The 26,198-nt window shown below is 37.1% G+C and overlaps 1 protein-coding gene across 6 annotated transcripts in view; it reads right to left on the bottom strand.

Moving 5' to 3' along the window:
* Positions 1 to 26,198, bottom strand: part of CFAP54 (cilia and flagella associated protein 54) — a 295,832-nt gene that overhangs the window by 40,659 nt on the left and 228,975 nt on the right. For 5 of the 6 annotated variants that reach the window (XM_015070493.3, XM_053226634.1, XM_053226632.1 and 2 more), the window contains 3 exons: positions 16,095 to 16,268; positions 14,333 to 14,553; positions 10,209 to 10,376 (listed from right to left, as the gene is read on the bottom strand). In XM_015070493.3, the coding sequence (XP_014925979.3) occupies positions 10,209 to 10,376; positions 14,333 to 14,553; positions 16,095 to 16,268 (563 nt within the window). Of the gene's footprint in view, positions 1 to 10,208; positions 10,377 to 14,332; positions 14,554 to 16,094; positions 16,269 to 26,198 lie in introns of those variants that run through there. The other variant, XM_053226636.1, reaches the window with a different exon arrangement.

Below are 26,198 nucleotides of genomic sequence, written 5' to 3'. Positions count from 1 at the left end.
CCTGATAATGAAAATGACTTTCTCCCTCCTCAGGCTGACACTTGTCAATGGCTTTGCAGTACAATTTTAAAATCTCTTCTAACCAAGCGTGGCACAACTGATTTCAAAGTATAACAGTCTGAAATCAAAACACACTTGGATAAAATAAGGCAGTAGTTACACATTAAAACAATAAACTGACTTGCATCTATTTGTTGTGAGCCTGGGCTTTGGAGCCAGAGTGTCTGGGTTTGCTTCCCCGACTTTACTGGCTGTGTGATCGGGGCAAATTATGAAAATGTTATGCCTCTACTTCCTCATTTGTAAAATGGAGATGTGGTAATCCCCATCCCCATGGATCGTGTGAGGATCCAATGAGTCAACACGAAGTGCTCAGAGCATCACTGCTGTCGCTGTGAGCCACGTGACCACTCCTGGCTTCTCACCCTACCTTGTTTGGTACCTCATTCTCCATATTCTTTTAGACCCACTGCTAACCCCAAGCCAGCTTCACATCTGACCTCCCAGGCTGTCCCCATCAAATCCATGCGCTTAGTTCTATTTCAAACTTGTCCTCACTCTTCAGGTATAAGTGTCTATAAAACCCTACATACTCAGGACTGGATTCTGCAGGAGACAATATGCCCACAATGAAATTTCCAATGCTCCCTTACTCACTTTCACAAAGGCTTGTTTTTCAATGGTAAAGAAGTGTTGTGGCTTTGACAAACACTGAGAAATGCTGTATCTAAAATCATCTTGAATGGGGTATCCCTTACAGCCCAGGAAGGGGTGAAGACAGAGCCCCTCCTCTACTAGATGGAGTTGATTCATAACTTCCTCACCCTGGTATCTTAATCACCTAACAAAACACCTGGCATATAGGGTGCACTCAATCAATGTTTTATTAACTGGTTAGTAAGCAGCTATTATATGCATGTTACAAGGAAATCCATACAAAGAACTAGAAGACTCAGGTCCTCATTCATGTTTTTGTCACTAATAAGTTGTGGCAATGGTCAAGTCACTGTACTCATATGGGACTTGGCTTCCTCATCCTCAAAATGAGAGCATCAAATAGATGTTCTCTTAGTTTCTTTCAAGTCCTGAAATTTGACTTGGGTGGTCCAAGGGAAGTCAGAGAAGCTTTCCAGTGGAGCCTACTATAGAATCCGGCAATGCAGCATAGCTTCTTGGAGAATCATCATTAGACCTGTGAGGTGCATTGGTAGTGCTGACCTAGCCCAGTGCTTCTCAGACTTAAATGTGCATACATTACTTGGGAGATATTAATAAAATGTATGTTTGGGGTGCCTGGGTGGCTCAGTCGGTTGGGCGACTGACTTCTGCTCAGGTCATGATCTCACAGTTCATGAGTTTGAGCCCTGCATCGGGCTCTGTGCTGACAGCTCAGAGCCTGGAGCCTACTTCAGATTCTGCGTCTCCCTCTCTCTTCCCCTCTCCCACTCATGCTCTGTCTCTCTCTCTGCCTCTCAAAAATAAAGAAACTTAATAAAAATTAAAAAAAATTTTTTTAATGTTTATTTATTTTTGAGACAGAGAGAGACAGAGCATGAACGGGGAAGGGTCAGAGAGAGAGGGAGACACAGAATCTGAAACAGGCTCCAGGCTCTGAGCAGTCAGCACAGAGCCCGACGCAGGGCTCGAACTCACATACCGCGAGATCGTGACCTGAGCCGAAGTCGGACGCTTAACCGACTGAGCCACCCAGGCGCCCCATAAAAATTTTTTTTAAAAAAATGTATGCTCTGATTTGGTAGGTCTGGAGACCTGAGATTCTGTATGTCTAGTGAGCCTCCAGGGGATGCCAGTGCTGCTGGTTCTTGACTATCAGATGCTGGCCCTGCTTCATTTATGCAGCCTTTGTCTTCCCCAGCTCCCAGAAGCAGGGTGTAATTTTGGGTCTCATCTGCAGCACCAGGCTCTCATTAGTCATTTGGCCAACAAGACCCAGAATCCAGGGCACCTCAGAGGGAAGCCCTGGGTATCTGTATGATCTCTGAGTTATGGTGTCCCTGACATCCACACTGAAAATGTTGAGGTTCTATGAGGTTACTATGACTTGGTAGTTTTCCCAAGAATCCTAACTCTTCCTTTGGTGTCCTGAAAGACTAAACTTGTCTCTTTTTTTTTAACGTTTATTTATTTCTGAGACACAGAATCAGAAGCAGGCTCCAGGCTCTGAGCTGTCAGCACAGAGCCCAATGCGGGGCTTGAACTCGCAAACCGTGAGATCATGACCTGAGCCGAAGTCGGTCGCTCAACTGACTGACCCACCCAGGCGCCCCCTAAATTTGTCTTGAATGCATAGTCTGCTTGTTTGGGACCATGATATATAGTCTAGCTCACACTAAGGCTTTAAGGATCTCCAGAAAGGAGCAGCAGCTCCATATGTCTTGTTCCCAGACTGGCTGGGCTTCTACATTGAATAGACTTTATCTCCAAGAACTCTTCAGGTTCTATCCAACTTTGTGTTTTCACTTGACACATGGAATCTTGGTTTTCAGTGCTTTGCTTGACCAGACTTCTTGCATTGATCATGCTTGTCTGTCTAAATCTTCTGTGGCCTCTGAATACCATGCTTTGAACTGCCTAGCTGCACTCAACACAATAGCCTTTGCAGTAGTTTGATTCCCCCAAATTAGGTCTCAGAGATGAAAGAAAGGTCCTGCTACTGATTCTTCATTGCCCCTCCACCCTGCTAGTTCTGAGTTGTATTCCTTTAGTCTGATCAAGTAATAAATATAATTCAAGTCTCATTCTGAACCTGGGTTGGCTTGCAATCCAGAACATCCTACTGGGAACTGTGGATTGTAAAAAATAGCAAGAAGATGAGGTAGAATAAAACTAAAGGTACTAAGATATATTTTTTAATGTTTATTTATTTTTAGAGAGAGACACAGAGAGAGAGATAAAGCTAGCAGGGGAGAGGCAGAGACAGAGATGGAGAGAGAATCCCAAACTGTCATATGGAGCCCGATGGAGGGCTCAATCCCACAAAGTGTGAGATCATGACCTAAGCCAAAATCAAGAGTCAGATGCTCAACTGACTGAGCTACTCAGGAGCCACCTAAGATGCATTCTTAAGATAAATTTAGGCCATCAAGCCTTTGCTGTGGTTACACTTTCTTTTTAAGTTTATTTATTTATTTTGAGAGAGAGACAGAGAGAGAAAGAGAGCATGAGCAGGGGAGGGGCAGAGAGAGAATCCCAAGCAGGCTCCATGATGTCAGTGAAAACCCCAAACACCGGGCTTGATCCCACAAACCATGAGATCATGATCTGAGCTGAAATCAAGAGTCAAATGCTCAACCAACTGTGCCAACCAGTGATTACACCTTTTTAAGCTAAGTTGTACAAATCTCTCAGCCATTCTTCACAACTATTTTTAAAGCCTGTGTCCCGGACGTTCATTAACATGGTAGCTCATGGAAGCTTCTTTAGTGTCTGTCTCTGGAAGATACTGAAATCATCGAAGAGATGCTTAGTGTGTAACCAAATTCCAGTGAAGAGCTTATAACGTGGTTCCACTATATTCTACTACAGATAATTTTGTTAAATAGGATAATACAGTTTCTACCCCCATACTTAAGAAGTTAAACTTCTCTGGGGCACCTGGGGGCTCAGTCAGTTGAGTGTCTGACTCTTGGTTTCAGCTCAAGTCATAACCTCACAGTTTATGGGATGGACCCCCATGTCGGGGTCTGTGCTCACAGCACAGAGCCTACGTGGGATTCTCTCTCTCTCCCTCTTCTGCCCTTCCCCGGCTTGCATGCACGTGTTCTCCCTTTCTATAAATAAATAAATAAATAAATAAATAAATAAATAAATAAATAAATAAACTTTTTAAAAAGTTAAACTTTTCTGAGTTATAAACTTAATCCTAAAGAGTATTGTGGCATAGAACATATTTAGCCCTCTGAATTACCTAAAAATTTTACATCAAAATCCCTAGTCCTAGGATTTTTACTTTGCTGCCACCAGCATCCTTAGCTTCTACTGGCATTTCTAGTTCAGATACTAGATTAACAGAAGAGGACTGAGTAGGGGAATCAAGTGACATTAACTTGCATTTTTAACCCTAGTCTAAGTCCTTGGAAACTCCAACACCCTAGGTCAGATATTAATTGTCATCACCATCCCATCCAGAGGCTACAAGCGCCTGCAACTAAGGTCCACTGTCTGAGGACTCAACAACTCACTCCTAAGCAGTGCAGTCTTGGAATCAGATTGCTCCAATCCTGATTCATTGCTGACTAGCATTTCTCCATCCTGTCCCAGTTTCCTCTTCCGTAAAATGGGGCTAGTGAGAGTACCCACCTCATAGAGTTGTTGTGAAGTAATAAGCAGAGCATCTAGAATACAATAAGCTCTACATTCACTATTGTTATTATCTTGTAGTTTCATGAGCTGCAGCCAGTTTATTCAACACAGAACTCTACACTGAACAACCAAGATAGTGAGTAGATAAATGTTCAAATACACCAATATTTATTTGTTTGTTTCTTTTAAAATGTCTTAATTTATTTTGAGAGTTAGCATGAGCAGGGGAGAGGCAGAGAATGAGGGAGAGAGAGAATCCCAAGCAGGCTCCACTCTCAGTGCAGAGCCAACATGGGGCTCAATCTCAGGAAGTGTGAGATTATGACCTGAGCTGAAATCAAGAGTCTGATACCTAACTGACTGAGCCACCCAGGTGCCCCCAAATACACCAATATTAAAGTCATCAAACAAATTTCAGTGTAATCTCTGAAAAGATAAAATCTTAGGTCTGAGGAGATCTAGCCTATTCAAGTCAGTGTTTCCCACCTTTTTAATTGAAATTTATGTTAGCAACTACATGACCTCTTATCATGACCCAATAATACATTTTTATTATCAAAGAGGGGAAAAAATATCCCCAAACTAAGAAATGGGAAAACTGTGTGTTCTTGTGTCTTTGCTTATGTCATAAGAAAATCACTCAAGCAACCTATTTAAATCAGAATTTGTTAGCTGGTGCTCTCCTTGTAATCTCTGCCTGACAGCAGTCCATGTTTCCATGTTAATTGTCAGACACAACTGTTGATGGATAAAACCCTGTTACTCTAATTATCAGCCACATATGTAGTCATAACATTAACTTCACAGATCACTCTGTCTCAGATTGATATGGATGTGATATTTCTACGACCTTGCAAAATGAACTTTTTACTTTCTTTCCCATTTTTTAAAACTAGCTGCTTAGGTAAACATTCTATTTCCCAAGTATGTAATCTTTCTGTATTCATATCCTCTCTGAATGGATATACTCTTATCACTTGGTTGTTTCTCTGGCCATCAAGTAAATGAATTCAGATATATGCTGCAGATCAATCAATGAAAAATTTATCTAACAACATCATGAAATGAAAATTTCAGAAAACATTTTCGCTTACTGTATATAATACATTCTGATTTTTTTCTTGTTTTAATTTCTTAAAAAAAATACTACTAAGACCCACACAATATTGATTCCATGGTTCATTAGTATTCTTGCAACCACAGTTTGAAAACTGCTGTACTAAATTTCCCAAAAGAGACTACACAGATTTATTATTTTTAAATGTTTATGGAAAATATCTGGCAAGGATTTGACTCGGAAAGTATGGGAAAGAGAGTACTTTCAAAACATGAGAAATAGCTTTAAATGTTCCCGGGGAGCGATAAGTCAAAGTTTCTCTTTTTGTAGGAGTAGAAAGAGATACATAATTGACCAAGAGTTAGCAGCAGTTTGCCAGCCTAAGAATGCAGAATGAAGAGGCCAATGGGAGACGTGTGCTTGAGAGCAAAGAGAGGTAGGCCCAGGAGGTTGCACGATCTGACAGGGTCACAGGGGTCAAGGAGCAGCAGAAGCTACCAGAGGCACAGCTAGAGGGGACGGCACTCAAGAGCTGAAAAGTGCAAGAGTAGACCAACACAGGAGGCAGAAACCAAATGAAAATGCTGAACAGGGCAAAACTATATGGCAACCGTTTTATGGGGAAAAGCCCGAGGCTCTTCCTAGAGAGAACAGCAATCAAAGGAATTCTATAGTGGAAGGCCCCTCTGCAAATGGCTGTAGTGACCAACTGTTCCATTTTTAAAAGCTTGACCCCTCATCAAGATTCTCCTAGAATGTGAATCACTGTTCTATCTCCAATTGTTCAGAGATTGATATTAAACTGCTTCTAAATACTTGCCCCCATCTGCTCCTGCTCCCCAATTAGCCCTAGTGCAAATGTCTCTCCATGCATATGGACATTGATATGGATAAAGCAATGGATCAGAGTTAGGTAAAGATAAAAATAATAAACATTAAAACAAGAAGTGATATGTGTCACATAAAATTGTAAGGGGCATTTAGAGGCAAACTAAGTTTTTTTTTTTCTCCTATTTGCTATGCATTTTAATTCTGCTGGTAAGGCACAGTTTTCTCTCTTTTCTATACAATGTTGGCAGCTACAGTATCTATTAGAAGATATCGTTGCTAATCTTTAAAAGGAGTTTTTAAATAATGTTTAACCAGCGTATGGCATGTATATTTGAAGTTAATAAACTTAAAAACATAATAATTTAAAAATAATTTCAGGGATGACCAGGTGGCTCATTTGGTTATGCGTCTGACTTCACCTCAGGTCATGATCTTGTGGTTCATGAGTTCAAGCCTGAGTCAGTCTCTGTGCTGACAGCTTGGAGCCTGGATCCTGCTTTGGATTCTGTGTCTCCTTCTCTCTCTGCCCCTCTCCTGCTCACATTCTCTCTCTCTCTCTCTCTCTCTCTCTCTCTCTCTGTCTCTAAAATAAACATTAAAAAAATTAAAAATAAAATAATTTCAGATAATAAATGACAACTACCATTTATTGAGGTTAAGCATTTATACAATTATCTCTAATTGAAGATGAGTACAACTATGATACAGAAAAGCTAATCAATCTACTGAAGATTACAAAATTATTAAGTGACAGAGCTGGGATTCCAACCCAGGTGGTTTGGCTCCAGAGTCTATGGTTTTATCCAGAGTCTATGGCTTACTCATGTAAGCCAAAGAAACAAAAAGAAAGCCATATCCAAGAAAATTTTGCAAAGTAAAAGAGAAAATTTCAAAAGCAGTTAGTGAAAGAAGTCAGTACTCTAAAGCAATAAAAGTTTGTCTCTCAACAACAGTAGAAAGGAGGAAATGACATTTTCAATGTACTGAAATAAAATAATTTCCAATCTTAAATTATCTACTCCATGAAAATTTATTTCGCAAATAAGTATAAAGTAATATATCAGGCAAACAAAAATTAAGTGTTTGCCTCCAGAAGATCCTCACCAAAGGAAATTCCAAAAGTATATACTTCAACAGAAAGAAGTGACCCTGGATGAAATGTCTAAAATGCAAGATGGGGTGGGGGAAAAAAGTGGTAAATATATGGCAAATTCCAAAGGAAATAACTCTTGCGTACAATAATTAAAAATAAAATTATTTTGGGTTAAAAATGTATAGTAATATAAGTCATTACAGGAAAAATGATACTCGTTAACTTTAGACTTTGATAGGTATGTATGTTGTTCTGAAGGTAACCACTAAAAGCATTGAAAAAAATGTATAATTTCAAAACTCATAGAGGAAAAATGAATGATAAAATCATCCAGAAGGGAAAAGAGAAAAACAAAAGAGCTGAGACAAGCACAAATACAAAATAACGGGGTAGATTTGAAACCAAATATACACTTAATATACATTAAATATAAATGTATTAAATTCCCCAGTCAAAATACAATGTTATCAGACTATATATGAAAATATCCAAGTGCACACCTTCAATAAAAACACAATTAAAACACAAGTACACAAAAGGGTTGAAAGCAAAAGTTTGGAAAATATATACTGTGAAAATAATAACCACAAGAAAGTCATTGTCCTTTAGTAATATCAGACAAAGCATACTTTATGAGGAAAAAAACATTATTACAAAAAGCCCATGAGTCATTTCAAAATGATAAAATGCTCAATTCACCAAGAAGATACAACAGTTAATCTGATTGTACTAAGACCACAGTTTCAATTATAGAGAGCAAACTTTGACAGAACTACAAGGAAAGACTAAACAATGATGATCACTGGGAGAGACTTAAACACACTTCTTTTAATAATTGACTTTTTAAAATTAAAGGCAAACAAACAAGAATAGAGATTTGAACAAGACTAACCAAACCGACCTAGTACACATATACATGAACTCCCTCAGCAACTGAGGACTGCACATTCCTTTTAAGAGCAATGGAATATTTACACAATAAATCCTTTCCTGGAGGAAAAAAAGCAGGTTTGAACAATACCAGTCATACAGAGCATTTTTTTATTATCACAGAACAACATAACCTAAGAATAAAAGCAAAAGATAATTTTCTGATATAATATATACAAGCTCCATATAGTTTGGAATACAAGAACCACATGTTGAAATGGCCCATGAAATGAGCCAAAGAATAAATCATAATGAAAACTTAAAAAAAAATTTTTAACCATATGATAATGATAATACTATAATAAAAACTTGTGAGGGGCGCCTGGGTGGCTCAGTTGGTTAAGCATCTGACTTTGGCCTAGGTCATGATCTTGCCATTTGTGAGTTTGAGCCCTGCGTTGGGCTCTGTACTGACAGCTCAGAGCCTGGAGCCTGCTTCAGATTCTGTGTCTCCCTCTCTCTCTCTGCCCCTCTCCCACTTGCTCTCCGACTCTATCTCTCAAAAATAAAGATTAAAAAAAAAACTTGTGGGGTGAAACCAAAGCAATGTTTAGAGAAACTCATAGTCTTAAAACACATACATTAGGAAAGAAAGGACTGAATATTAAGCCAGACATTTACCTCAAGAAGTTAAGTTAGAAAAAGAATATAACCCGCCACAAACACACATACCAAAAACAAGTAGAAGAAAGATATGATTACTGAAACAAAATTAACTTATGAGGGACTTCTGGTGACAATGATCAAGTAAAATACACAAGCCACTACTGTAAGAAATGAAAAGACACACACTTCAATACAAATACATCAGGGAGATTAAAAGTATGAGAGAAATTTTAAATAAGATGAAAAAGTTTCTAGAAAAAGCAACTTAAACTTGACTCAAGAAGAAATAACCCCAATGTTCTATAAACAGGGATGATAGTCAAAATATTTAAAACTTGGTTTGACACAAGCACAAACCATTAGAACAATAGTAACCCAATCAGAACTGATGCCAACTATGGTATCCATAGAATAATATTACTAGTTTTATATTTTCTCACAAAGAAACAAACCACTAGGACCAGATGGCTTTACTGATGAGTTCTTACCAAATATTTGAGGAGAAAAGTTTACTCCAAACTAACAGAAAGGTCACCAGAGAATAGAAAAACATGATTATATTTATCAACTCACTTTATGAGTCTAAAAAAATCTTGTTACAAAAAATATCTGACAAAGACAGTATAAAAAGGAAAATTTGTAGCCCAATATTGCTCTTAAACAGTGGCAAAAATCCAACACGAAACATTAACAAACTGAATCCAGTAAAATTAATATAAGACCAATTTGAGTTTATCTTAGGAACACAAGATTGATTTAATATTTAAAAAATCAGTTGGGGCACCTGGGTGGGTCAGTTAGTTGAACTTCCAACTCTTGATTTCAGCTCAGGTCATGATCTCAGTGTGTTGGGATTGAGCCCGGTGTCGGGCAATGTGCTGAGTGTGCAGCCTGTTTGAGATTCTCCCTCTCTCCCACTTTATCCCTCTCCCCTGCTCGCTTGCTCTCAAATAAATAAAATGGAAAAAAACTTTTTAAAAATCAATTAATATATTAAAAGAGAAAAATCATAAAATCATCTTTATAGATGCAGTAAAAGAGTTATGATAAAAATTCTTAGCGAAGTGGGCAGTAGAAAAAAATTTCCTTAATGTGATAAGGAATGACTACAAAAAAAGTTAAACATCATATATTATGGTGACACACTTGAAAGTTTCCCTTGAAAATCAGGAAAAAGAAAATGATCAACTTGAATCAGACTTTCCTGATTTCTTATTTTCAGATCCATTCTACTAGACAATACATATTCCATATTCCTGTATATTTTCATCTATATGACAAGAGGATGTTCTCCACTTTCAAGTTATAATGGTCAAGTTAAACTCTATATCTAAATATAAGAGTTAGTTTTGTGATTGTATTACATACCATAGGTTCTGTTTCCTTTGGGGGTCTTTCTAGAGGAGGAATGTACCATTGAAAGCAAAGTTCTTTGTTTAAATCTTGTATGTTCATATCTGATGACACATCTCCTGAAGATGGGCTGGCAGAGAGCTTTAATGATGAATCAGAGTATAGAGTACTGTCATGACATAACTAGGGAACAATCAAAAACAGTTTAATTGTCGGTAAAAAAAATGCATTCAATATTTAAAACACTCATTCAAAACCCATTCAGTATTGGCTACGTTATAAAACTCTGGGAGTTGTCTTAGTTTGTTATGGGTGTAGCCTTTAAAACTGCCCCTGAGTGGTGCCTGGCTGGCTCATTGGTAGAGGATGTGACTCTTGATCTCTGAGTTTTAAGTTCAAATCCCATATTGAGTGTAGAGATTACTTAAAAATAAAAATGTTAAACAAACAAACAAATACTGTCCTTAATTACCACAGAAAAGATTCTCCTACAGAAAAATATGCTTCAAAACCTATGGGACTCAACAAATGTCTTCCATTTTTGGTGAGTCTCCCCAAGGAAAGATCTAGAGAGGAAAATGTCAATACTATCATTTCAGTCTCAAGATCACCTTAGATTCTTAGAACATCTACTTTTCTCATCTATTCAGTGGTGAATAAACTGAGCGTGTGATTATAACTTAATATCTATTTTCCAATAGCATTTTCTTCTATAATACCATATGCAAAATAAGACAGTTTTTACTGTAAAATAAAATCAATTGCTTTCATTCTCTCTTTACACGAATGTGGCTGATTTGTAAATTCAGTCTTGGTGAATCTGGGCCTACCTTCTTTGATGAAACTCCTGAAACAGGAGTTTTCAAGGAAGATGAATGTGGAGAATGCAATTGGCAATATCATAAATTATTTCATTTTTTTTTTGGAAGTAGCGGAGTTGCTACTAAAAAAAATAATAGTCTAGCCAGAGAGATATTAGTGATAATAACACCTCAAATATAAAAAGGACCCTCTTTAATGGAGTGCAGACTATTTTCAAAATTAACTTGTTTCGCCCAAGGTGATAGCATGGTAGCTGGGAAGCAATCATTCTACTTAACTTTTGACATCTAAAGTATCTTAAGGCTTGTTGACCAAGAGGAACATGTCAGTAGGCAGTAAGAAATGCCTGGTATTTCCATAAGGCTTTGTACTTCCCATTATTTATGAGCTTATTCAAGATATAAGACTGTCAATGAAAGTCTTCAAAATAAAATAAAAAGAGAAATAAAGACACTGACCTTTCAAGTTGTCTACTAATAAAAGAAAAAATATGTCATGACTGAAAGGTAATATTAAAGATGCAAACTTTTCAGAAATGTCTAGAGACTATCATAAAAGGATATTATAAGCCAGAATCCTCACCTGTTGGCACTATGATACTAAAAGCATGACCAAAATGACCAATAAAGAAGACTGTTAAGTTTGAATAATCATTTAAAAGTGCTAAACTAACATTAATTCTGTCAGGCAGTTCACCAAAAAATTAGGTAAGTAATTGTTTCAAAAAACAATTTCTCATATTTTTTTCATATCTGAGTACTCTTCAGAGGTACAACTATTTAACAGACAACTATTTCAGCAAAGAATTCATATTTAATAACTAAACAGAGAAAACTAATAAGCAATATTTACTGTTTCAATACATAGCGTTTACCAACATGATGGTCTAATAATGGTAAACTATAACAAAAGTCAATGTCAAAATAGGCATTTAATTTTCCATTATCTTTAAAAAAATAAAATCTAGTTGCTAATGGAATTAATTATATATGCTAACTGATGGACTATACACTGAATTTTTTTTTTAATTTTTTTTCAACGTTTATTTATTTTTGGGACAGAGAGAGACAGAGCATGAACGGGGGAGGGGCAGAGAGAGAGGAAGACACAGAATCGGAAACAGGCTCCAGGCTTTGAGCCATCAGCCCAGAGCCCGACGCGGGGCTCGAACTCACGGACCGCGAGATCGTGACCTGGCTGAAGTCGGACGCTTAACCGACTGCGCCACCCAGGCGCCCCTACACTGAATATTTTTGATATGTCTGATCTTTTCTTTGAAAGGAACTAAAGCCCTGTCAGGAGAACTCTTGTTTGCCACAGTCCCGTAAACAACAAATCACTTTACTAGTCAAATATTTGACCTTACCACACAGTCTAAATATGAATAACTTAGCATTGTGCATAATTTTAATCGTATTCTTTTTTCTTGGAATTTTTAATGTAATTTGTTTGGCACCTTTGTTTTGCCATCACAAAGTGTCAATAGACCTCACAACATGTAGACACGTACAACTGAGAAGCATGTCACCTAGCAATGATCACTCTGGAAAGATACCTACTTTTTGGGGGGAGGAAAAGAGGGATTAAGTATCAAATTATGGGAAGAGTTTGATTGAAATAGCCTCCTGAGTGATTAAAAGCTCAAAAATGCTATTATAAAAATCAGCCAAGCTTGCAGTTTATTTTTTTTTAAATCCAAAGGCTCTATGCTCGTTAGCTGTCTACCCCAGTGAAACGAACACATGATTAGGTGGCTTGCACCTGTCAGGCAAGTGACAATGATCTCCAGAGCTGATTATTCTGGGAGAATGTTACACTAATTATATTTAAAAAAAAAAAAAAAGGAAAAGCAAACAGGGTACAACAATCTTTGATAACACTGCTGCCATTAGACAGGTCACATGTACTTACAATGTATTCAAGGTTGTATGCTTGGAGCATCATGCTTAGGAAACGGGAACTTGTGGGCTGCCCTTACTGGTAAAGTACCCAAGTAGAGCCCCTTTCAGACAATATTTAAGAAGCCACACCTATTATTTTCCATACTCTTACAAAATATTCACAAGAACACATTCACTAAAACTGTAGTTCTCAACCTTCTCATTCTCTGCCTTCTATGCCAAAACACCGGAGGCATCTGGGACACATGGCAGTAATCCTCAAATGTAGTCACAGTTTACCGAGGGGTGAAGCAGGATCTGGTGTTCGATGGAAATGATTTCATCCCACTCCTGTTGCTTCCTTCCCTGCAGAGGGCCGGACATTAACAGTATGTTCCTGGCCTTTCTGCCTCCTGTCACTCTCCTCCCCTGGAGAGCTACTTGACTGGTGAATTTGGGAAAAAAAGAAATTTTGGATATGCACAGTTATGCTGGTTCTTCTTGGGAGAGAATGGTTTATAGGGAGTGAATGTTCTCTGCTCCTTCATGCAACAGATTTTAAAGGGGTATGTGTCCACACAGATTTTAAGGGGGCCTGTAACGACCAAATCAACCAACCAAACAAACAAATGTAGCTGGATTGGTAAAATCTGTCTACTTTCCTATTCACTATTAGGAAGGCCACTTAACAGTAAATATAAACCACATCCAACAATATCAACTTTATGACTCATAAGAATAGGCATTTTTTAATCTCAAGCTCTTACTCTTTTATTTTTCAAGTGATTTATAATCTGGGAGGAAACAGGGGTGTTGAGTATTGGGCATGCCAATACCCCAGTATCTGGAAACTAATTTAAAAAATCCTCCCCTGGGGGTGCCTGGGTGGCTTAGTTGGTTAAGCATCTACCTCTTGGTTTCAGCTCAGGTCATATTCTCATGGTTTGTGGGTTTGAGCCCATATTGGGCTCCACTATGACAGTGCAGAGCCTGCCTAAGATTCTCTCTCCCTCTCTCCCTGCCCCTACCCCATTCTCTCTCTCTCTCTCAAAATAAATAAATAAACTTAAAAAAATTATTATTGTCTACCCAATAACCTAGCTTTACTTTAGGTTCTCAATTTGGAAGAAATAACACTTTCAGGTCACTTCTCTGGGACAGACATATGGACATGTCTGGTACGGGCAAGTGTATAATCACAAAAATGGAAGCACTATATGGTGAAGTCCAAAGTCAAGATAATTGAAAATAAATGACTGATATTTTTTGTTTGGAAAGAATTCTATGCAAATGACTTACTTTATTCATTTCACAAATACATATTGGAAATTTACAATACACTGTGTCCACTTAAACTTTCTCAAATGTGCTTCCTTCAGAAATATAACAGTGATTCCAAGAAGTTTTATAAAAATACATAATGTTTGAAAACAGTACCTTGACTGAGTTATATAAGTTTTTTTCTGAGAAAAATGTAGTTTCCACTCCTTGACATAGTTCTTTTGGAAATTCATCAATACAAGAGGAAGAATACAGCTGTAAAAATCTTTTAAGGAAAAAATGCATTTCCTTTTGGCGCAATATCAGCCCAGAGTTGAAAAGGGATGTGAGAAGTGTATCATCTGGCAAAGAAATTCCAGATCCTGGCTTTGGAGATGCTTAGGGAAGAAAAATAATGTAGAGTCGCATTAGATAATACAATAGTCTCAGTATTGTTGGTATTTGCTCATTAGCCACTATCCCTGGAAATCACATCACCTCAGCTAGTGGCTGCCAATGTAATTCCTCCACTTTTAAGCTTACATGCTAATGGGATTGCTTCTTGCCACAGGAATGAAAGAAAATCTCAGAAGGGTGTGAGGATATTGCTTGAAGTTCTAAGGCTTGACAATGCGAAAACATTCTATCTAGTTGTCTTCTTTGGGACTCACTTCAAAAACAGATCTTAAAGCAAGAATTGAGTTGTGTGCAATTTATTTGACAAGTGATCTCAAGGAGCATAAGTGAAAGAACAAACAAAGTGTGATGGGAGAAAAGAGCCAATGAGAGTAAGTTAATGAATGGGCTGCAGCTGTGGACAATGAGGGCTCAGTCCTGCTGAGGGCCTTCTGGAAAATAACATGTAGAATTGTCTGGGACTGGGAAGCTGGAACGGTTGCTACCATTCCCTACCTCATTAGTTGAAGGTTACTCCCAGACGTGCGGAATCCCCGGCACTCTGGGATGTCCTGATAGTGGGCTGGGCGAGTCTCAGTAGGTTCAGAAAAAGCCCAGAGCAGAAAAGCAGTAAAATGTGGGTGCTTGATGTGGCAAGGGCCAGCAGGTGAATTCAGAGGTGAGCCGGGCTGATGTGGGGCAGGCGTTGCCAGGGTGTGCTGCACTGGCTCACTTCCGCATCCTTTGTCACTGAACTTCTCTTCCTCTTGCCCCTCTCGTGATGCACTCCCCTGACACTTCCTGGGTGCTTTTCTATCCCACTGCTAGTCCCTGATAACTGTGCTGAGACACTCCGAGGCAGCCTATTTGCTCTGCTGGCTCCTCCATCCCTGGGCCCTGACATGGGTCAAATTGTCTTTTCCGCCTGTTTGCGCTGATGAACAACACTCAATCACCAATGTCATTGCCACAGAAAAAACACAACATACATTGTCACAAACACAATAAGGACTGACGTGAAGTAGATTATACCAGTTTTTCTGGATGCTCTTCTGACAGCATTAGATGATACAACAACAACAAAAAAAAACCTAAACAAAACAGTGCAATGAAGTTAAGTATCCTATCTGAAGCATAAATCTCTTCTCTTGTACATACTGAATACGGAAACATTCTCTCCTTAAAGCCAAAATTTTATCGTGTTCATTTCCTAAGCTGTCACATTACTATCACTCTGATTCTCGACTGTTTTGAGCCATGGGCCACATTGGCACTCTTGGGAAGCCCCTGGATGCCTCTTTATAATAACATTTTTAAATACATCAAATAAATAAAATACATAGAATGTCAAAGGAAGTCAGTTACATTGGAATACTATTCTGCCCAAAGATCTGTGTATCCCAGCTTAAGATCCGCTAAAATTTTCATCTTCTGATGAGAGTTCACTCAAAAAGATGTCAAAAGTACTTTATAATTCTAAGAAACATGACTTGAACAAGAACTGGAAAGGAATGTGTTCTTTCTTAACACATCAAAAACCTACCTAGCAATTTGCTCATATTATTAATCCTTTGCAGATGAATATAGTAGCGCAGTAGAAGAATCCACGTAATATCCACTTTAGTCGGAGTCTTTTTTCTAGCATCTGTGTTGTCACACATGCCATCATTTTGATAAGAAAATGTACAGGCAGTCTGGAACACCACTTGGTAGTTATCTGTAAGTAAATAATAATAATAATAATAATAATAATAATAATAATAAGTGAAAAAAAGTTTTTAAGACAAATACTATGCTTTCCTTGAAAAATAACCATATGTAAAAAAAAAAAAAAAAAGCAGAACCCATTAAGGAAAGATTGACACGTGGGACTACATTCCCATTAAAAAACATTTTTGTATCATAAAAGACACCAAATGCAAAGTTACAAGACAAACCACTGACTGACTGAGAAAAAATATTTATAACATGTATGAATTGTTTTTCTTGGGACACCTGAGTGGCTCAGTCAGTTAAGTGTCCCACTCTTGATTTTGGTTCAGGTCATGATATCATAGTTCATGAGATCGAGCCCTCTCTTTGGGCTCTCAGCTGACAATGCAGAGCCTGCTTGGGATTCTTTTTTCTCTCTCCCTCTCTCGCTGCCCCTATGTGGCACATGCATGCATGTACACGCACACACACACACAGTTTCTCTCTCTCTCTCCCAAAATAAATAAATAAACATTTTAAAAATGATCTGTTTTTTTCTCAAATATGTATAGCACCTTCCACCAATTAAAAAAAAAAAAATCAAAGAGTCCAACAGAAAAGTGGGCAAAGAATTTCAACAGTCAACTCCTAGAAAAGGAGACTCAAACAGCCAAAATTTTAACATCACTAAAAATCAGAAAAATGCAAATTAAAGTGAAATACCATTTCCCATCTCTCCCTCGGTAGTTGATAGATATTAAAATCTGAAATAATAAATATTGATAACGGTGTGAGGAAACCAGGATTCTTATATACTACTTGCGAGGGCAACTTCTTGGGAAAGCAGTTTGGCAGGATCTAATACAACTGAAAATGCAGATACTCATGTAAGTGTACGAGGACTCTTGTGTAAGACATTCATGACAACATTGTTGTAATATCAAAAAAAATGGAAATTTGGAAAAATAAACAGAAGTCTATTCATTTGATGGCATGAAAAATGAATGAATTAGATTGATAGAGCAGAAAGTATCATGTAGTATCTCAGTTCAAGTTCCAGATGTACTTCTCACTACTGTGTGATTTGACCCTCTCTGTTCCTTAGGTCTCTCTGGGTTTTTGACTTCCTGGGTTTTAATCTTCTCATCTTTAAAATGGGCATGATGAGGGTGCTCCTGGGTTGATTTTCACAATGTATACCAAGTTAAGAAGCAGGTGATACATAGAGTATACTACCATGTGCATACATTTGAAAAAAAACCCAATGAAATATTTTGTATTATTTATGTACACACACACACACACACACACACACACACACACACAGATATATATATATTAGTATTTTATTAGGGTTGTGGTTGCCTCTGGGAAGGAAGGGAGGAAAGATGAACAGAATTTTTTATGGTTAATGGTCTATGTATGTTTCCTTGAATAATAAGATGAACCCCCATGTACTTACCACCCAGTTTATCAAACAATATTCTCAGTACTTTTGAAGTACTATGTAAACTTTTCTCTAATCCCATTTCCTTCCTTCTTTCCTGCCTTCCTTCCTTCTTTTGTTTCTATCTCACATAAATTTTTTTGTTTGCAACCTTGTGTGCTAAGGTACACTTGCTAGTAACTTAACTTTTAAAAAGTTCGCCAAAAGAGGGGCGCCTACCATTTGAGTCCTTAAAAGGCCCTCATGCTTGACTGACTATCCAGCTAATTTTTACTAAAATCTATAAAGGCTTTGTTCTACTGCTTTCTAGTATCTGTCATTGCTGGTGCAAAGCCCGATGCTAGTCAGATGTTTATTACTCTGTATTTGACCATCTTCCCTATTCTGTAATGTTTTAATGAACTCCTCATTATTTGTGGTGATTTAAAATTTCATTTTGCATCTAGGCCTAGATCTTTTCATTCACACTGCTTTTGGAACATAGAACGCCTTTTTGGTGTGAACCTCGTCTCTCCTTTTGGTCTTGCAAAATATTCTTATATTTATTTCTTTGATGAAATAAATATAAGAACATACTGATTCTCTCAACTTGCTCTCTTTCTGCCTTGCCCTCTCCCTTTCTCTCTCACTCCACATATTTGGGCGCTTGATTTACAACAGATGTGATGCAGCAATGTTGTGAAGAAGGTTTGTCTCCTCAATACATGATTCCGGGTTAATTGTATATCATATGGAAAAAAAATTAATCTTGACTTTGGCCTCACACCATACACAAGAATAGATTCTAGGTGAATTACAGATCTATATGTGAAAAGTAAATAAAAAAAAAAGATGGTTAAGATAGGAGGGTATCTTTATAATTTTTGCAAATAAAAAGATTTCTAAAACTGAACACATAAAGTAGAAACCATAAAAGAAAACATTTATAAATTGGACAACATTAAAATTATGAACTTTGTATAATCAAAAGATACCACTAGCAGAATGAAAAGGCAAAACACAGGAGGGGTAAAAGATATTTGCAATACATATAATCTATAAAATGGTCATATCCAGAATCTCTCCATATTTCTAAAAAGAAAGACTGAAAACCCCCACGGAAACTGGGCATTATTCTTGAATAAGGAGTTCCCAAAAAGACTAAGCAAAAGCCAATACTATATATAATAGTGCCCTACAATTGTAGTCATCAGGGTAAACTTCAAATTCAAACCCCTTTGGGAAACCTCTTGGTAGTATTCACTAAAGTTGAAAAAATACATATCTATTAACCAGCAGTTCTACTCCTTGGTATATACATAAAAATGTGTACAGGGATGCCTGGCTGGTTCAGTCAGTTAAGTGCCTGACTTTGGCTCTGGTCATGATCTCGCAGTTCATGAGTGTGAGCCCCGTATTGGGCTCTGTGCAGACAGCTCAGAGCCTGGAGCCTGCCTTGGATTCTGTATCTCCCTCTTTCTCTGCCCCTCCCCCGCTTGCACTTTGTCTCTCATTCTCTCTCTCAAAAATAAACAAACTAAATTTAATTAATTAATTAAGAAAATTTTTAAATGTGTGCTTTGTGCACAAAAATGTAATGTACAAGCATATTCATGGAAGCATTGTTCATGATAACCCCCAAATGTTTATCAACAGTAGAATGGATAATGAATTGTTATTATGTCCATCAAGAATGAACTACACAAATATAGTGCTGAACGAAAGAAGACAGATACAGAAGAATATAGACTATATAATTTCACTTACACAGAATCAAAAGCTGGCAAAACTAATCCATCTGTTATAAATTAGAAAGCAGGAAGGTTAAGATGTGTTAACCTTACTGTGGTAATCATCCATAATGTGTACATGTATAAATCATTACATGGTATACATTAAACTTACACAATGTTACATGTCAATTATATCTCAATAAAGCTGGAAAAAAAGAGGGTTGGTAGGCAATGGTAGGGGGGATGATGTAGACTTCTGGATTATTGGATTTGTTCTATTTTTGACCCATGATGGTTGTATAGGTATTTCCTTTAGGATGTTGAATCAAGTTGTATCTTCATGATTTGTGTCATTTTCCATATTTATGTTATAATACAAGAAAATAATTTTGTGGTGACTTCCAGCAAATGTGTCCTTATACTATTGGCATGTATCCTTCTCCTGGAAATCATCCCAAACAACACAAAACACAGGTAACAAAAACACAGATTCTATTTTCAGTAAATCAGGGAAGAGCTAAAACCCGAAACCACAAGTTGTATGGAATCATGCCCAAAGTAGCTGTCACCAAGTAGAGTATGCAATGGAGACAGAGGATAACACCCGAGATATAAATCTCAGAAAGAAATAGCGATGCATGCTTCTTGATAGTGAGGTGCACATTTTTAAAACAGTATTACGGTGCCTGCTAAGTTGAGGCATCTTAAGACCCATGGTTCACAGTTTAAAGAAAAAGGAACAAAATTTTGAACGTGTATGTGGTAAGCTCTTTAAAAGTAAAAAAAATTCTTTGTTATAGCTTTTCAAACTACAAATGAAAAAATCAGTGAAGCATCATATAGAGTAGGTTATCACATTGTGCTGGCTACGGAAATGCACACAAAGCCTACAGACTAATAAGTTGCCACAGTTGAATACATGTCCTGAAGTCTAAGACCAAAACGTCCTGTTTGCAACAATCTCCACTGGTTGAAAAGTCAGTAAACAAATTCTAGCACTTTCCAATAATAAAATGACTTGTTGAATTAAAGATGTAGCTGCGGGGGCTCCTGGGTGACTCAGTCAGTTAAGCATCTGACTCTTGATTTGGGCTGAGGTCATGAACTCATGGTCGTGAGACGGAGCCCTGCATCAGGCCCCATGCTGAGCATAGAGCCTGCTTCAGATTCTCTCTCCCCCTCTGCTCCCCTCTCGTTCTCTCTCAAAATAAATAAACAAACAAACAAATAAATAAATAAAAATAGATGTCGCTGCAAACATGAAGACTCTATTAACAGCTCCTCTGCACAGTTGTACTTTTGCCTTGCACATGCTCAAATCTACAGACATTGCTGGACATGTAGTTTTGGTTCTATTTGACAGCATCGGCACCCACTGTTCAAAGATCTCCTTGTATGTGAATGATGAGCAGTAATGCAAGTGAAATGTGCAGTGTTGAATAGTCTTTCTGAATCCAGTGGTTGATCCTGGAATAACCATGTTTATGTTTGCACTGACGGTGCAAAAGCAACAGTAAATAAAACGGTGGTGCCTTAGCACGAACCTAGGAAGGCAGTGACACCAAACGTACTAGTAGTTCTTGCATTTTTCATTGCCACGCACTCATTGTAAAATGAACAAGTTAATTAAAGTGCCAGTTTCACTTAAGAATATCCCTGATAAAGCAGTAAAATTAGTGTTATTAACTACTGACCCCGAGTACCCGTCTTGAAACATTCTGTGTGATAACATGGGAAACACACATCAAATATTTCTGCTTCATACTGAAGCGCAATGGCTGTGTTGAGGAAAAGCACTTCTGTGATTAAGTTGCAAACGGAATGCACTGCTCCACTCCCCACCCCTGCAGCCCACCCACTGAACAACTGAGGAGACAAACTGCTTTCAGACTTAAGTATGTGGCAAATGCTTTCTCACAAATAAAAGTAGTAGGTCTTCAAGGAAAACAACTGACAGTATTTGCTGCCAATGATAAAATTCAAAATTTTCAGTAAAAACGGAGAGTTTTGGAAAATTTGTATATGCCACCATGGGCTTCCCAGTGCTTAGACTTTTCTCATACGAATGGCGGTGATATTTTAAAATTTTGATTTTTAAAAATTGTCCAGTGAATTGCACCAACATTTGGAAGTTCTACATAACCCAGGAGTCACTATTTTCCAAGTGTCTAATACACGGTGTAACAAAATCATGCCTGAGTAAAAGACCCATTCAAGCTGAAAGACTAATGTGTTTTAATGTAACAGGGTACAAAAAGTTCAGTGATACTGCTTCAGAGTCTACATCGGAACTAACCTTTAAGAAACTACCACTTACCCAGGGTTGGTTTGGGACCAAAGAAGAATATCCACAATTATCTGAAAAGGCTCCTAAAATAATCCTCCATTTTCTGTCTACATATCTGTGTGAGGCTAGGTTTTCTTCACATATTTCAACCAAAATATTACCCTATAACACACTGACTGCAGAAGGAGGTGTTAAGAGTCTAGCTATCTTTAATTATGCCAGACACTAAAGAGATTTTTAGTGTTCTTCATGGTAACTTGCAATGGATTTATTACTATTCTTTTAAAATTAATCAATATGATGGGTATTGAAGAGGGCATCTTTTGGGTTGAGCACTGGGTGTTGTATGGAAACCAGTTTGACAATAAATTTCATATATTAAAAAAATATAAATAGAAAAATAATCAATAAACTTTAATTTTTCAGTCTTAATTTCTTTTCTTTGGTTCATATAACACAAAGATTTTTATTTCTATAGTATAGATTCCCAAATTGAGATTAGTGGGTCAAAGGTGGTGTTTACCATTTTAACAGCTTTTGCCTGATTAAGTCCCAAAAGGGGTTATTACATATTACTAATTACTACATAAAGATTATATATCCCTGTCAGTCTTAATTTCTAATGTAACTTTATTTCTTCTACAATAATAGATTTGCCTAATTGTTATATAATATAATTTGAAGGAAATTTGAAGTAAATTACATTTTTCTCCAAAATTATATATTCTACAAAGTTTTTCAAATTTATTTGCTTAGAGCTAAACAAAAAAACTCTAATAATTTAATTTCTCCATATCAGTGATTACTTTTGTCTTATCATTTATCATTTGTGGGGTTCTTTTTTTACTGTAATTTTCCTAAATAACTTTGCTAATAGTTTATTGTTTTTTTTCCTGCAATTACAACTTTATTTTATTGTTTTTTCCTAATTTATTACATACATCTTGTAAAATGATACAAAATAATGCCAAAGTTACCTTTCATGTCAATTAGTTAAAATTGTTTAGCCAGTTGCCTATTGCTAAAAAAACCCAACGATCAAGTTTTAAAACAAAGAAAACCCAATTCTGTGTTCTATTTAAGAGGCATATTTAAAATAAGACTATTGAGAAAGGTTGAAAGTAAAAGAATGGGCAAATGTGTCCTAGAAAAATGTAAACAAACAAACAAAAAGAACATTTGTGAACCTACTATCAGACAAGCTAGCATTCTGGCCAAAAAGCACCAAGTGAAACAAAAGTGGAGCCTTTATAATGTTACAGGGTCTAATTCACAATAAAGATATGAGGTAGCTCAGTCAGTTAGGCATCCAATTCTTGGTTTCTGCTCAGGTCACAATCTTGAAGTTTGTAAGTTCAAGCCCCGTATCAGGCTGTGTGCTAACAGTGCAGAGCCTGCTTGGGATTCTCTCTCTCCCTCGCTCTCTGTTCCTCCCCTGCTTGTGTTCTCACTCTCAAAAGAAATAAATAAACTTTATATATATATATATATATATAATTTAAATAGAATATTCATACCTTAAGTAACAGTTGCAACAATTTAAAAAAATACTATAGCTATAAGACAAGAGATAAAATGATAGTAATAGTAGGAGACTTCTATTCACCTTTTCCAGGGGTTGTCAAACTATAGTTCATGGGCCAAATCAGGCCTATCCATGTTAATGTATGGCCCATGAGCTAAGAATGGTTTTCATACTTTTAAGTGGCTGAAAAAAAGCAGAAGAAGAAGAATATTTTGTGACATGTCAAAGTTTTATGAAATTCAAACATCAGTGTCCATAACTACGTGTCAGTGGAACACAGCCACGTCCATTCGTTTACATCCTGCCTGTGGTGCCTTTCACATCACGGTAGCAGAGTTGACTGCTTGCAACAGAGACGACAAAGCCTAAAATATTTACTATCAGTCCCTTTACAGAAAACGTGTACTGACCCAGACTTTGTTTATGAAAAATCAAGTGGAAAAAACAATTGGAAGATAATAAAGTAATAGAGAGTCATCAATAGCCTCCATACACAAAAACAACAACAAGTAGAAATTCAATGAAAAAATTTTACAGTGCCAATAAAAAGTTTAACTATTTAGAAATAAACCTAACAAGAAACATACAAGATCTATTGGAAGAAAATGTTAAAGTACTCCTAAGGGACTAAAAAACAAAAAGACTTGAAGTAAAAAATATAGGACATGTAATATTCTTGGTTAAGATGACTCGATAACATAGAAATGTAAGTTATTCCTAAGTTAATGCCTAAATGTAATGCAGCTCATAAAAACACAAGAGAACTTTTTTAACTAGGCAAGCTGCTTCCAAAGTTAAAAAAATAAAAGTCATAAAAGACAATTTCGATAAGAAAGATTAGTGAGTGGAGACTCATCCTAATAGATATTAAATATAAGGCTATGATAATTAAAACAGTGTGGTGTTGAAGCCTGAATAGAACAGAGCAATAGGAAATGAATAAAAAGTACAGAAATAAGGCAGCCATCTGGAAAAACTAAATGTGTATCCATTTGTCATTTTTTACATATTCCAAATAGGTTTCCATAAATTATTAAAAGTCTGTGGGAGAACACACTTATAGTCTTAGAGTAGGGACTAGATCTTTCTGATATAAATCCAGAAGTTATCAAAGAAAAGATTAATAATGTAGCCTGGGTGGCCCAGTCAGTTGAGCATCTGACTTCGGCTCAGGTCATGATCTCGCAGTTCACGTTCGGGCCCCACATCAGGTTCTGTGCTGACAGCGCGGAGCCTGGAGCCTGCTTCGGGTTCTGTGTCTCCCTCTCTGCCCCTCCTCACTCTTACTCAGTCTGTCTGTCTGTCTCTCTTTCAAAAATAAATAAAAACATTTAAAAAAATTTTTAAAGATTAATAATTTATACTATTTTGAAATAAAACATTTCTTTATGGTATAGAACCACCACCAAAAAAAATTGGATAATTGGAATTCCAATTCCAATTGATAATTGGAAAAATATATTTGCAAATTAAACGACTGATTTCTATAAAAGGCAGGGGGAAGAGCTTTCACAGATACTTAAAGAAATGAAAAAAAAAAAACACCTCAAGAAAAATTGAGCAAAGATTATGGGCAGAAAGTTCACACAAAAGATGATTAAGCTTAGTCCTAGAAAGAGATGTGTAAATTAAAATGAAATCCTCTTAAAATTATACATGTGTGTGTTTGTGTGTGTATTCATAGATAAAATGTACATGTGTGTGTACCTGTGTGTATTCACAGATATACATATATATCATATATATGTAAAGTTTTGTATATAGGCTAGTATAGCTATTGGGTCAACAGACACATCGTATCTATTGGGTCAATAGATACACTATATCTATTGGGTCAATAGATAACATATATAAGGCACACATATATACATACATACAAGGTTACCTATAGTAGAGTTGTATGTAATAGCAAAAGAGTAGAAACAACCTAAAAAAACTCTATCAAAAGGAGACTAATTTAGCTATAACACAATTTATAGAGGGTTATTATGCAACGATGAAAAGACACCGTATTGATTTGAAAAATTTGCCAATAGATACACTTATATTAAGTGGAAGGAAAAAAGAGCAAGGAAAGTAATTGTGTGCACTAATATTTATGCTATTAATTGTATTTGTTTAGGGAAAAACATATCAATGTATTGGTGTGTGCAGCCATATTGGTTCATGCAACATCCATCCTAATCCCTGAATGTGCCTGCCTATATTGAAGTTATAAAGATAAAAATCATGGTTGCGAGATTTCCTTGCAGCTAGGGCCCTGCATGGGACTTAGGTGTCATGAATTCCACGCATTCACATAGAAGTTGAAATTGGCACTGTGCTAGGTGGTGCAGGAGACAGGATTCGAGGCACCTCTCTTGCTGGTGTGGGTTCTGGCAGACGCCACGTGGCTCTTGAGGCTGTAGCCAGAGCAAAGCCTCCTTCCTTTGCAGGCAGATTCTTGATTCTACAGCTGCCTTTACGCTCTGGTCTGAATGTTTGTGTCTCCTCCCAAATATGTTGAAATGCTAATCCCCAGTATGATATTAGGAGGTGAGGCCTTTGGGAGGTGCTGAGCTCATGACATTAGAGCCCTCCTGAATGGGATGAGTACTGAGAGGCTCCAGAGAGATCCCTAGCCCCTTCTATCACATGAGAAGACACCATCTAGATACCAGAAAGCGGGCCCTCACTAGGTACTGATCTTGGACTTCCAGCTCCCACACCTGTGAGAATTACATTTCTGTTGTTTATAAGCTAGCCAGTCTGTGGTATTTTGTTATAGCGGTGTTAACAGACTAAGACACTTATTTACAACAAAACAAAAACCTCCAGTTCCCTTGGTGGCCTAGCTTTGTGTCGCTTAGTCAGGATGTTCAGCCTAGAATTTGTTTCTGCGGTCCTCGCAGGGATTTTGGAAGTCTTAATAAATCTCCTTCTGCTTAAATAAATTGTAGTGGATTCTGTCCTCTCCAGTGGCACCTCAGCAGTTTGCATAAGCA

This window comes from Acinonyx jubatus, chromosome B4 (genome assembly GCF_027475565.1).
Source record: "Acinonyx jubatus isolate Ajub_Pintada_27869175 chromosome B4, VMU_Ajub_asm_v1.0, whole genome shotgun sequence".
NCBI lineage: Eukaryota > Metazoa > Chordata > Mammalia > Carnivora > Felidae > Acinonyx > Acinonyx jubatus.
Note: the sequence above shows the minus strand (reverse complement) of the source record. Positions and strands in the feature narration are given on the sequence as shown.